This window comes from Pteropus alecto, unplaced genomic scaffold (genome assembly GCF_000325575.1).
Source record: "Pteropus alecto unplaced genomic scaffold, ASM32557v1 scaffold202, whole genome shotgun sequence".
In the NCBI taxonomy this organism is placed as follows: Eukaryota; Metazoa; Chordata; class Mammalia; order Chiroptera; family Pteropodidae; genus Pteropus; species Pteropus alecto.
In genome coordinates, this window is record NW_006432451.1 from 1,439,922 (window position 1) to 1,452,588 (window position 12,667).

The window sequence follows — 12,667 nt, forward strand, 5'->3', positions numbered from 1 at the left end:
TATATATATATATATGAGAGCTGCTCTGATGGAAGCGATGGCCTGGAATCATGCCCACGCTGCCTTCCTCCATGGCACAGAAGACTTCTAGGAACTCAGGGTCCTGGGTCCCACGGTATAGCCCAGTGGCTCTCAAAGGGAGGTCCCTGCACCACCAGCAGCAGCACCTGCATTTTTAGAAATGCAGATTCTCAGGTATCACCCTGAACCTACTGAATCAGAACATTTGGGAGTGAGGCCTACATCTGTGTTTTAACGAACCCTCCAAGTGATTCTGATGCCCAAAAGTACAGAATGACTTTCCTTAAGCCATCTGGGGAGTTTAATGGATGCAATTATTGAGTGTCTAAAATATGCAAAATTCTAGACTATATGCTACTGGGGACACCAAGAAAGTCAAGTCTGTGTGTTAGTTATCTGTTGCTGAGTCACAAATTAGCCGAGTTTAGACACTTAAACAACAGGGTCATGAATCTGTGTGTAGCTCTATGGGGTCCTCTATCTCACAAGGCTGTAGTCAAGGGTATTGGCCAGAGCCTCAGTCATCACAAGGTTCAGTTGGAGCAGGATCCACTTATTAGTTCAGTCAGATTCTTAGGGGTGGGTTGGCCACCCTTAGTTCCATGCCACATGGGCCTCTCCATAGGACAATTCACAACATGGCAGCTGCCTTCATCAAAGTGAGCCAGCTAGAGAAAGGGAGAGAAGGTGCCTAAGACAGAAGTCATAGTCCTTTATAGTATAATCTTGGCAACAACTTATGCTCTAGTCTTTTCATCAGAAGTGAGTCACTAGGTCCAGCCCACATTCAAGAGGAGGGATTACACAAGGCTGTGGATCCTAGGAGGTGGGGTTTTTAAAGATCCCGCAGTCTCTGACTCTGTCCTTGAGTGTATCAATGGGACATCAAATAACTATAAACCTAACTGGAATCAGTCAGGGAAGGATGGTGGTCATGGGGGCAGGCACAAGCTCAGTGGCAGTTCAGACAGAAGTAAAACTTTCTGGTTGGAGGAATCAGGAAGGTTTCCTAGAGGAGATGGCATTTAACAATGGACCTTGAAGGAATGGAGGACATGTCACTGGCTCAGCGTGGGAGGCCAGGTGGAGGACAAAGCATAGGCAAAGGCAATGAGGTAGGAAAGTGAAGCACCTGCTCAGGTATCCAGGTATCCAAACCATTCAACTTGGGTGGAGCCTAGATAGAGACAGGAAGAATAAAGCTGGGGCCGTAACTTGGACAGTGTCTGTTGTTAGATGGAGGAGCTCTCACTTTGACTGGGAGTGGGGCCAGGAGCCAGGAGAGGTATGGCTTCTGTTACTAGGACTGAGGGGCCAGGACTGAGGGGCTCTGAGTTCAGTGCTGGCCTTCTCTACTTGCCTGGCCCTGAGGTCCACGCCCCATCCCCCCTTGCAGTTTGGACGCACTGAAGTCATCGACAACACACTCAATCCCGACTTTGTGCGCAAATTCATTGTGGATTACTTCTTTGAGGAGAAGCAGAACCTCCGTTTCGACCTGTAAGTGGAAGATGGTGCTGGGGACGGGGCTAGGGGAGGAAGCATGGATGGGAGGTGGGGCAGGAGTTTCCCTTACCAGGGAAGGAGGGCGGGGTGGGTGGGGGGGACTGTGATTTAGAGGAAGCCGGGGGTTAGCCTGGAGTAAAAGTGACAATTAGCTGAAGTCCAGCCCCACCCTCATCAAGAGATGGAAGGGAGATGGGGAGAGGGAACAAAGCATCCCACATTGGTCTGACTGACCGGGAGAGCACTGAGCAAGCCACCTGACTGAGGGGGTCATGGTTGAGGAAAGATCTTCGGAACAATTCTAGCTCTATCTGCAGGAGTCCTTTTCTTCCCAGGTGACTGGGAGGTCTCCACTGACCTCTTCCTCTGTCACAGCTTGTTCTGGGAGAGGGCACCCCTCTCCTCCTGCAGTCAGGGCTCCAGGCTGACAGGGCTCCAGGAATCTACAAAGATGCAGAGGGCCCTCTCCTGAGGGTAAAGATGATGGTGGGATTTCAGGCTGATGAACAGGTGGAGGAGTGTTGTTTTGTTGTTTTTAGGGGGTGTGGGTGGTTACAAAGGACTACGTCCCAGAAAACTGTGGACAGAGTAGGATCTGATAGTGCAAAGGAGAAAATGCAGTGGAAGGAGACGACTTTGGAGGGAGTGATGAGAGGATGTCAATGAAGCCCCCTATAGAGAAGTCACCTTGTGACATTTTGGAGAGAGACAGTGCTCAGGGCAGGGGACTGGCATGAGAATGACTGCCACTCAGCTGGAGTTATCTGGGCCTGGAATGGCTGCATGGTTGTAGAGATGGCTGAATGAGCGGGTAGAGGGGGGATGCTGGAAGGAGGGCTGCGGGTGAGGCTTCGATGAGCAGTTTCCAGGTGGAGGGAGGTTCCCAGCTGCAAGATCAGCCTGCCTACAGTTGATCTGGTAAAATAATCAGAGACGGTCAAAGGCAAAGTATTGAGTTCCAAGGACAGCAGAGCCTTAGCTAGAAAGATGGGAGAATAGGCAGTGATGGGCAAGGTGGCTCAGCCACCTGTGAACCAGCCAAGGTGGCAGAGCCCATTTATTTTATTTTTGTAATTCTTAATGAAGTGCACAAATCTTAGGAGTCCACCTCATGGTGATTGTAATTCTTAATGAAGTGCACGCGTGCACGCGTGTGTATGTGTATTGAAGTGCACAAATCTTAGGAGTCCACCTCATGGTGCATTTTTACATCTGTTTATACTTGTGTAATCACCACCTAAATCAAGAGACAGAACATGTCCAGCACCCCAGAAGGCTCACATTTACATCTCCAGCCATGACTCCCAGAAATATGCACTGCATTAGAGCCTGTTTTTTGGGGTGCAGGGGTCATGACTCAGCTCAAGGACCCAGGTGGTGTTGGGCAGAATGCTCTGGCTTCCTGCACCATCTCTCTTTGTCCCCTGCAGATATGACGTTGACTCAAAGAGCCCTGACTTATCCAAACACGTGAGTTCCACCCGTGACTGCCCAGTGATTCTGAAAGTCTCTTAAATGCCAAGCTCGGAGTTGGCCTCGGGCTTCACTGTGACACAGAGTGTGTGTCTGATGCTGCATCCTGTCATTTCAGAGCCATCACACTTCCAGGGGTGAGGGGATGGGGGAGGTGGAATGGTTGTGAGCAGAGTAGGTGACACTTGTCTTTTCTGTACCCTGGATATGCAGGATTTCCTGGGCCAGGCCTTCTGTACCCTCGGAGAGATTGTGGGGTCCCCTGGGAGCCGCCTGGAGAAGCCCCTCACGTAAGTGTATGGTGGGGGATGGGGCCTGTCTGGGTTGCTTCTTCAATGACGGGCCAACTTCCCACCCACTCCCGCTGAGGGCATCATTCAGTGAAGCAGTCAGCCCGCCCTGAGGGATAATTAGGAATAAGGAGACCCCATGGACTGACCCTTATAGGGCTTTTAACCCAGTTACCTTGGTTATTAAGCCCCATATTTCTAGGATGGCCCTCAGATGCTGTTTAGTCCCCCATCATTATCATTGTGTAGGAGAAGAAAGCAAAGCTCAGAGAGGGGAAGTAACTTGTCCAAGGCCACACAGCTAGAAAGTGGGAGAGCTGGGGTTTGAATGGAGGGTTCTACTCACATAGCACATACTTCGGATTGTTCACACCTTGTTATAGGTCAGAGCTGGGTATAGTGAGGCCCTCCCCATCTCACCTTGCCCTTGGCAGTCTGCATTAAAGGAACTTAAGTGCTTTTAGGGAAAAGCCATTACTCAGAGCAGGCTCTGGGATGAGAAGTCCCAAGGCTTCTCACAATGGAGTCTGAGGGTGGCTTCAGGACCAGCCAGGGCTGACCAGGTGGTGATGGTGACCTCTCTTGTCCCTATTTCACATGAAGCCCCAAAAGCAGAGACCGGGCAAGAGAAGCCTGAAAACTGGGATAAGCATCCAGGTCATCGGGCAGGGTGGGCAGGAAAGGGGGATCAGGCTGGGCTGAGCATCAACTCCCAACTTGCTTCTGCCATGTTCACACTACATTCTCTCCCCTTACTGTGATCAATAACTGCAGAATGTGCTACTCTATGTGTATGAGGGGTGATCTCTCTCCCAGGCCCTTGTCTCTGACCCCCAGTAACTGTGTGGTAACTTCAGGGACTATAGAAAGTCCTCCCTGCTCCCCAAAAGGTCACCTACTCTGGGTTCACAGAAAATAATAATAGCTATCATTTATTGAGAACAGGGAGAAAAACCCACATTTTGTGGGATTTGAAGCTTATAGAATTTGGGGTCCCAGGAATGAGTGTGGGTGTGTTTCTGCCCCTCTTGGCTCCCAACTGCTTGGGTCAAAAGCCCACAAGTCACTTGGGTCTGTTTCTTGCCTGGTGTCACCTGCTCTGCCTTTGGTGGAGGACACACCTGGGGAGATTGAGGAAGACTTGGGGTAGGAGATGGCAAGGGGGCTGGGCCTTAAAGGACAAGCAGCATCTAAACTGTCCAGGCTGGTGGAGACGTTTTGTGTTGCTGAAGGAAGGGGACCTATTCTGCCTACTGAAGGTTTCGTGCGTCTGTGTGCTGTTGTCTCCCTGGCTAGACCTGCAAACAGCCCCCTTTCACTGGGCATGTCTTCTGGGCCAGACAGAGTTTTACTTCCCGGATTTCATGTGATTCTCTCAGCAATCTCCCCACTTCACAGCCTGAACCCTGAGCCTCAAAGAGTTAGAGCAGTGGTTCTCAGACTGTAGCAGACATGGCAACCTCTGGAGGGCGCGTTAAACACAGACTTCTGGGCTCCCCTCTTCTGCCCCAGAGTCACAACATCCAGGGTCCAGGGTGGGGCCTGAGAATTTATATTTCTAACATATCCCCAGGGGATGCTGATGCTACTGGACCCAACTTTGATAACCCCTGAGGTAGCATTGCCCAGGACTTCATAACAAGGTTTGAGACGACGAACTCTCCTTCCCCTGACCTGTGGCTTTTGATCCTGTTTTGATGTTTGATTGAGACCAGAAAACCCTCTCCAAGAATTCAGATGCCAAGTGCTCTGGCCTCTCAGGACGTGTGTACTTGGCTCATGACATGCTCTCTCTCTCTCTCTCTCTGCACAGGATAGGAGCATTCAGCCTGAATTCCAGGACGGGCAAACCCATGCCAGCTGTGTCCAACGGGTAGGTCACCAGACATCTCTGGCCCTGGAGTCCTCAGACATCCAGCCAGCTCTGCAGAGGGCCTTCAGAGTATAGGCCCAGCACTGTGTATTCAGCCCTGGTCAGGAGGACGGAGAGAGTCCTGGGTCCCTCTTCAAGGACCCAAGCACTTTGGGCTACTCTGCAGCTGGCCCCTTCCCCCATCCAGGCTAGATAGAGCTCAAGCTTCTGCAGCCCCAGTGGCTCATGGGACTTCTGGGAGCAGGGTAGAGCCTAGAAGTAGGGGCTGTTAACAGAAGTCAGCTGGGGCTGGCACTTTCCCTTCCCTTCCTCTCTCCTTGGCCTAGTTCCTTCACCTCCCACCTCTTACCCTTTTTTCTCTCCTCTTTCTCCTCCCTTTTCTTCATCCCCTCACTCCTCTTCCCCTCCATTTCTTCCACTGCTGGATGTCAGCCTCCTCCTCAGAGGAGCTTCAGCTAAATCCTCAGTTTTTGCATGTGCTCACCAGCTGTGGTGGGCCAGCCTCCACCCTGACTGTCTGCTTTTGGCTGGCTTTATGCAAATGTGGGCCATGCAGACCTTCCCCACTCCTTCCCTCTCCTCTCTTGGTGGGAGGGAGAGTCCTCACCCCAGCAGAGGGTACGTGGGAGCATTTGCTTGGGAGACCAACCTGGAGGTCCCTCCCAAAGAGGTAACATTTTGGCATTCCCCACTCCTTCTCTCCCCTCTCTTGGTGGGAGGGAGAGTCCTCACCCCGGCAGAGGGTATGGGGATCATTTGCTTGGGAGACCGACCTGGAGGTCCCTCCCAAAGAGGTAACATTTTGGCAAAGTAAACAAAGCTTCACTGGCCTTTGCTGAGGGCCCCTAGGAGTTGGGGGTCTCAGGAGCTAGATTGGCCACCAGACCAACTGGATGTGAGAAAGGGGCCTTCAGGGACTCAGGGAGGCTCACAGCCCAGGAAGGTTGTGGATGGTAATTCACAGGGAGAGTAGAGAAGCAGCAGTTAGAGAGCAGGAGTCAGAGAGAGAAACAAAGAGGGAGGGTGAGAAAGACCAGGGGGACAGAGGGAGAGAGAGAAAGTGAAGTGGAGCAGGTGGGAACAAGGCTGGAGAGAGGGGAAGGAAAGATTGGAAATAGAAAAGGGGCTCAGAGGCAAAGAAAGGAACAGATGGAGAAGCGCTGGTTGAGGAGGCTGGTGTGAGGATTTTATCGCCTGGTCAAACAAATCATATCTCTCCTACCAGGGAGGGCCAGGCAGGGGGTGGGGAAGGGCTTTCTGGCACTCATTTCAGCTGCCCCTGTCTAGGGGAACCAGCTGGCAGGCACTGCCACCTGCCTGTGGCAGGGAAACCTCCAGATGTGGCCCCTGCTCTGCTCACCTGATTTGGAGAGATCTAGGCTGTCTCATCAGCCCCCAGGGTCAGCTCTCCTGCCTTCTCTGTTTGAGAGCCTTTCCCTCCAAGAACTGGTGCAGGGAAGAGCTCCATCAGTGGTTCTCAAAGTGTGTTCCATAGACGGCATGCTGGTGGTCCCGAGGCTGGCCTGAGTGTGGGGCTGGATTTTATCAGCTTTGTACATTTGTCAAGGAAAGAGGGCAGGGAAGGAAATGATGCTCCTTGAGGGCCTTCTTTGTGCCAGGCACTGTGTGTACATATCAGTTAGTAAAATGGATGCTACAGTCTTACCCATTTTATGGATGAGGAACCTAAGGCTCAGAGAGATATAGTAATAAGCCCAAAGTCATGTAGCTACTAGACAACCTGACATTTTCTTCTAGCTCCCAGTGGGCCCTGGCTGCACTGGGACCCCCAAGTTAGTTCCAAATGTCAGAGTGGGATGGGCTGGTGCCTGGAGTAGGGTTCCCTCCTGACCAAGGGAAGAGGTGGTGCAGGTCTCCTGGGTGGAGCCCCATCCTGGGAACTTCTTCTCCTGGAAGGGATTCTCTGGGTGGGTCAACTTCAGGTCCTGGTTGCCCACGTCACTGAGGAGCTGCATGGTTGGCTGAGATCTCTCCAGGAGAGAGACCCCAGCCAAGCAGTTCTAGGGGAGGTAGCCTTGGAGAAAGCCTGGATGTGCTGCCCGCAAGGGTATACCAGCCCTCCTGCCTTACTCCTTGCTGTTCTTCCTCGATGAATCAGAGCAGCTCAGAGCTGGAATGTTCTGGGACTCTGGGGTCAGCTGGGTGCAGGGTTGGGTGGCTAGCCCATGAGGTCTTTTGCCCACAGAAGTGGTCTTTGGATGGAAAGTTTGAGAACCACTGGTCTGGAAGCCTCCGGGTGAGTCTGGATGCTTTTCCAATTCTAGGACTTTCACTGCAGACACTACCCTTCCTGGTGGGCTCTCGGGGAGCAGGGGCGGGGCAGCTCCAGGCCTGGGGCCTGGCCCAGGAAGCAGTGCACTAGGCCACACTGCCACAGTGTTTCAGGAGACTCTGTCTTCTCAGGGGCTTGGGCCAGATCTGCTGGGTGGTGAGGGCGGGAGAGGATGAGGGCTGATACAGGGCATGTGCTGGTCGTATCTCTTTGTCTGGCTCTCCATTCTTTTATTTTCTCCTCTCCCAGTGGTGTCCCAGGGAAGAAATGTGGCACCATCATCCTGTCTGCTGAGGAGCTCAGCAACTGTAGGGTGAGTGGCAGAGGGACTCCAGGACAGGACCTGGTAGAGGCGGTTGGGGTGGTATGGGGGCAGGCTGGCATCCTTGTGACCCCAGGACCATGTGTGTCCTTGGAGGGAATAGGAAGACAGGGCTGCCCTCTTCAGTCTGACCTGGCTGTCATAGAATTTTGTAAAATCAGAGCTAGAAGGTGTCCCTTTTTATGGCTGAGCAACTGAGGCTCAGAGATGAGGAGGAACTTGCCCATAATTAGCTGCAGAGCTGGGCCCGGAGCCCTGGTACTCTGGCTCTCATGACAGGGCTTCTTCCACTCTTTATCATGGCACCACTCATCTGTCCTTGAGCCAAGATTGCCTTGGAACCAACTCTGGTAGCAGAGGAGGCTTTTCGTCTGGGAGTTTGTGCGCTTGGCATTTAGTTGTCATTTTTCACTTTTAGTTCTAGAGTAGGGTGACACCCTACATGAGGGAGTGAGGGCGTGGTGTGTGCGTGCGTGTGTGTGTGTGTGTGTGTGTGTGTGTGTGTGTGTGTGTGTTGGGAAGCCAGACTCTACAGTCCTATGCAGCCCTTGGTTTTACTACTTCTGTAGGACTGTGGAGAAACAGGAGATGATGACAGCTGAAGGGGCAGCCGAGCCCACTGAGAAGGGGCTCAGGGGACCCAATGGCTAATCATAATAATAAAATATAGTTCTTATTTGTTGAGTAATGGGCATTTTATGTAAGTTTTCACTACTACTGACAACAATCGTAAGAGATAGGTACAATCGTTATTCCCATTTTATGGATGAGGAAATTGAGGCTCAGAGAGACTGTCACCTGTTCAAGGACAAGAAGTGGTAGAGTCAGGGTTCTAATCCAAGTCAACTTGATTTTAAAACTCGGCCTCATTCCCCCAAGCCACCCAGGTTAGCATGCCTCTTAGGTTAATTAGGAACCACAAGTTTCAGGAATGTAGTAGGTCCTGAGGAGAAAAGGTGGAGGCAGCAATAGAGTGTGAGCACAAGACCAAGTTTGGGATAACTGGGGACCCAGCTTCCCATGGGGCTGGATCCAGCTCAGGTTAGAGGGCCTCGGAGGGATGAGAAGAAACAAGATTTTCTGAACTCCCTGGGAGTTCTGTTAACTATCTGTTAACTATCAATATATATTTAAAATTGAGAAAAAAATTTTAAATTGTATATTGATTTATTTAAAAATAACCATAGTTTAACCCATTACAGGTTGACATAAATAACATCTCTTTTGAAAAATAACTACAGTTTCTAAAGCAAAAGTTATTTAGTGAGAAGAATGGCCTTGTTTTATATTTTTGTAAATCTCAGTAATATCTGGCTTAACGGAAGAGAACTGGATTTTCATATCTGCTTCTACAGTCAGTCTATTGTGATATTCCTATCAAGTAACTTCTAGAATACTCCATATCTGATTAGCATTATTATGAAGATAATTTTGGCCTCATGAACCACCCCCCAGGGTTCCTGGTCCATACTTTGAGAACTAGAGGTGTAAATTGTTAGCCAACATTAATTGAGCAATTATTCTGAACCACACACTGTGCTAAATGGTTACATTTCTCAACTTATTTATCTGATGTCTTATAATATGTAATGTGATATGTAGTGTGATGTATTATAATATCTGATGTATTATGTCTTCATTTTACAGAGAGGGTAAGTGACTTGTCCAAGGTCATACAGCCACTGTGTAGAAGAGATTGAACCCAGGCAGTCTGGTTCCAGAGCCAGGGTCTTTAACCACTAGGCTGTGGTGTCACAAACTGCTTTCAGGGGCTTCCAGCTAGGAAATAAGACACAGAGTGGATAGATAAGACAGGGCAGTATAGCGAAAACCAAATCAGCTCATATATAACTGCTTCTTTTGGTTTCTCTACTGGTCAGTTTACCTCAGTGGGTTTGAAGGAACTTGACGGCAAGACTAAACCTCCTCCAAAGTCTACACCCAGTGGGTGCTTAGTAGGTGCTCACGAAGACCTTCCATGAATCCATGGCTGAATGAACAGGAAACACAGACCTAATGTTCAGTAGTGGGTGATGATGACAGCTACACCTGTGTATGCTGATAATTTGGACGCTACTGGAATTCAGGAGGGAGAGAACCCAGCTGAATTTCGGCTTAAGCTTCCCGAACGTGTTTCTCCCCCTGTATGTTGGGGTTGATAGGGTCGTTGTGAGGATTAAAGGAGATGGACTGTGCCTCACTGGGCCTGGCTCCTAGTGGGTGCCTGGGAAAGATTGAATCTGAATGCCTTGAAACCTAAATTCAGTTTGCCCCCAAGTCTAGCTCAGCTGGTGACTTCCTCCCTAGTTTATAATTAAATAAGGTCATATAAATGAAAGTGCTTTGGAAAGTCTAAAGCTCTAGAAAGTGCTGGGTGCTGGCATTGCTCTAGTTTTCCAGGATTGGTAAATTTGAATTTAATACCTATTAGGCACCCCCTCTTTCTCCTCCTTCCCCATCCCTCCCTTCCCCTCCTTTATCCAGGGACGGCAGTAGTTTCCTGGATTTAAGCTGTTCCAGCAGAAGGGGAGGGGGTCCCCTCCTTTCCTGATTGTCAGCTCCTTTTCTTTGGGGCATCTTGGGCTGAGTTCTCTTTCCCCAGAATACTTGCAAGGAAAAGAGACTAATTCCCAGCATCTGGCTGAATTAAAATAATTACATCTGAGAGGCTTTGCTTCTGTCATTCCAGCTCAGCATTCAGTGGGAGGATCAAAGGAAGAGGGAGGAGTCAGAGAGACAGTTTTCGCCAGAGTAGGGCTTCCTGCTCAAGTGAATACATTCTGCTGAAGTAGACAAACCCTCCTTTCATCCGTGGGGATGGCGTGGGCGGACCCCAGCAAAGGATTAGAGTGGACTCCAGCGAGTCACCAGCATGCTTACCAGCATGCTTTAGTAGGTTATAGAAAAGCCTTGCTCATCTAGAATTTAAATACCAAGAAAGTTCCAACAATCAGAATTTGATCCAAAATACTTGTCAGTGGTACTTGATGTTGATGATGATGAGCTTAAGCTCCTGAAGGACTTCTGAATCACCATTTAATTATGCTCAGCGGTAAAACTATTATTCGTATAACAGTGACCAACACTGTTATACGAATAGTCCTCACAATTATACGAGCATAATCCTCACAGTTGACCAAGAGTCTTATGTTTATAGTCTATTGGATTCTCACCCAGGGCTGGAGGCTGGGTGGATGTGAATGACTCTGGTTTACAGATGGAGAGATGTTGATGTAGCCTGCCTAAGATTGTGGGATTCTAGCCCAGGCCTTGAACTCTGAATCCTCAGTGAGTCTTTCCCTCATCCACAGTGAAGCCATGAGCCTTCATGGTTCATGAACATCTTTGGGCTTTGTGGTCTTTGTGGGGCCAATAGCCTTAAGCAGGCTTGGTGAGTAGTGGGCTTCTGAAGAGAGGCAGGGGTGCTGTGGATGCAGGAAGCAGGCAGCACCTTGCCCTTGCTTTCCCAGACCTTTAGCTCCCCTTAGGCCTGCTGGGCACCCAGACCTGTCTAACTCTGGAGTCGGGAGTTCCTGGCCAGTGAGCATGTCCTCACTGCCTCCCCAGTCAGGTCCCTGCACACGTTGGCAAAAGTGTGGCTCACCCCTCACAAGTGAAGGGAGTTAAAGCCTCACACTGCTGCCTCTGGGGGCCCTTACCCCTTAGGTATCACCAGCCTGCTCATATATTCATTCATTTCATTTCAGCATATTGCTCTGGCTCAGACCTCACCCTCACAGAGTTTCCAATTTAGTCTGAGAGACAGAACTGCCAACCAGCAATCAGTACAGCAGTGGTCTTTAACCCTTGTCAGACCCATTGCCTCTTTTTTATAACAAGTATTTTATCATATTTTACTATCTGGAAGGAAAATTCATAGATAGTACTTACAAGTGAGGAAATGAGCCCTTGCAGCTACCTGGGGGAAGATGGGTCCAGGCAAAAAGAACAGCTTATGCAAAGACCCTGGGGCAAGGGAGAATGACAACTGATATCAGAGATGTGAGGTTGTAGAAGGGAGTGGTAGCCAGATTGTATGGACTGCAGCAGTGGAGTTTAGCCTTGAATCCCAGTAAAGTTAGAACTCACTGTTCTAAAGACAAACTTCAGGGAGAGCCCAGCATCTCCATGTGGGAGACTAGGGAGGAGTCTTGGGAGGAAGGCAGAAAGATAAGAAGGAAGAGGGAAGGGGAAGTGGGGAAGTGGGGAAGGTTTTCTGAGACTCAGAAGTCTACAGGTTCATGCTGTGGCTAGCACAGATATGTGTCCTGTGTGGTGAATGGCCAGCATTCAAACATTACCCTTTTAAAAGTTAGTTTGTAATTGGCCTTAGAAATCATTTCTCTGGTTTATAAAAAAGAAAACAAAACAAACATATTTTTCCTGATACTAAAAAAATAACATTCATAATGTACAAGTTGGAAAATACAAAGAATAGAAAGATCACCCAGAGATAATCATTGTTGACATTTTGATGCATTGCCTCCAAGGCTTTTTCCTTCATGTACATGTATGCATTTTTCTTACAATTAGTAGAATGTGGTATCCAGTTTTATTTTGGCAGTAGAATATGGTATCTAGATTTATTTTCTCATGTCATTAGATATTCCTGGAAAACATATATTTAATAGCTGCATGTTATTCCTCTGTTTTGTGGCTGGGCCGTAATTTGTTGACTCTATTCTCTTACAGGAAACAATATAATTAATACTGCAGTGAACATTCTCATAGCTGAATTGTTCCATTTTTCTTTTTTCTTTATTTTTAATTTATTTATTTAAATTAGTTTCAATTATACAGTACATTGGTTAGACATCCATATAGTTCATAAAACGATCCCCCTAATTGCTCCCTCCCTCCCCTGGCCCTCTGCCTAGCCATCATATTAA

General features: G+C 49.0%; 1 protein-coding gene across 1 annotated transcript in view; it reads left to right on the top strand.

Moving 5' to 3' along the window:
- CPNE5 (copine 5) overlaps positions 1-12,667 on the top strand; it is an 88,487-nt gene that overhangs the window by 33,832 nt on the left and 41,988 nt on the right. The window contains exons 4-8 of the mRNA XM_006907318.2: positions 1,418-1,521; positions 2,958-2,997; positions 3,214-3,290; positions 5,104-5,163; positions 7,706-7,769. Coding sequence (XP_006907380.1) covers positions 1,418-1,521; positions 2,958-2,997; positions 3,214-3,290; positions 5,104-5,163; positions 7,706-7,769 — 345 coding nt within the window. The remainder of the gene's footprint in view (positions 1-1,417; positions 1,522-2,957; positions 2,998-3,213; positions 3,291-5,103; positions 5,164-7,705; positions 7,770-12,667) is intronic.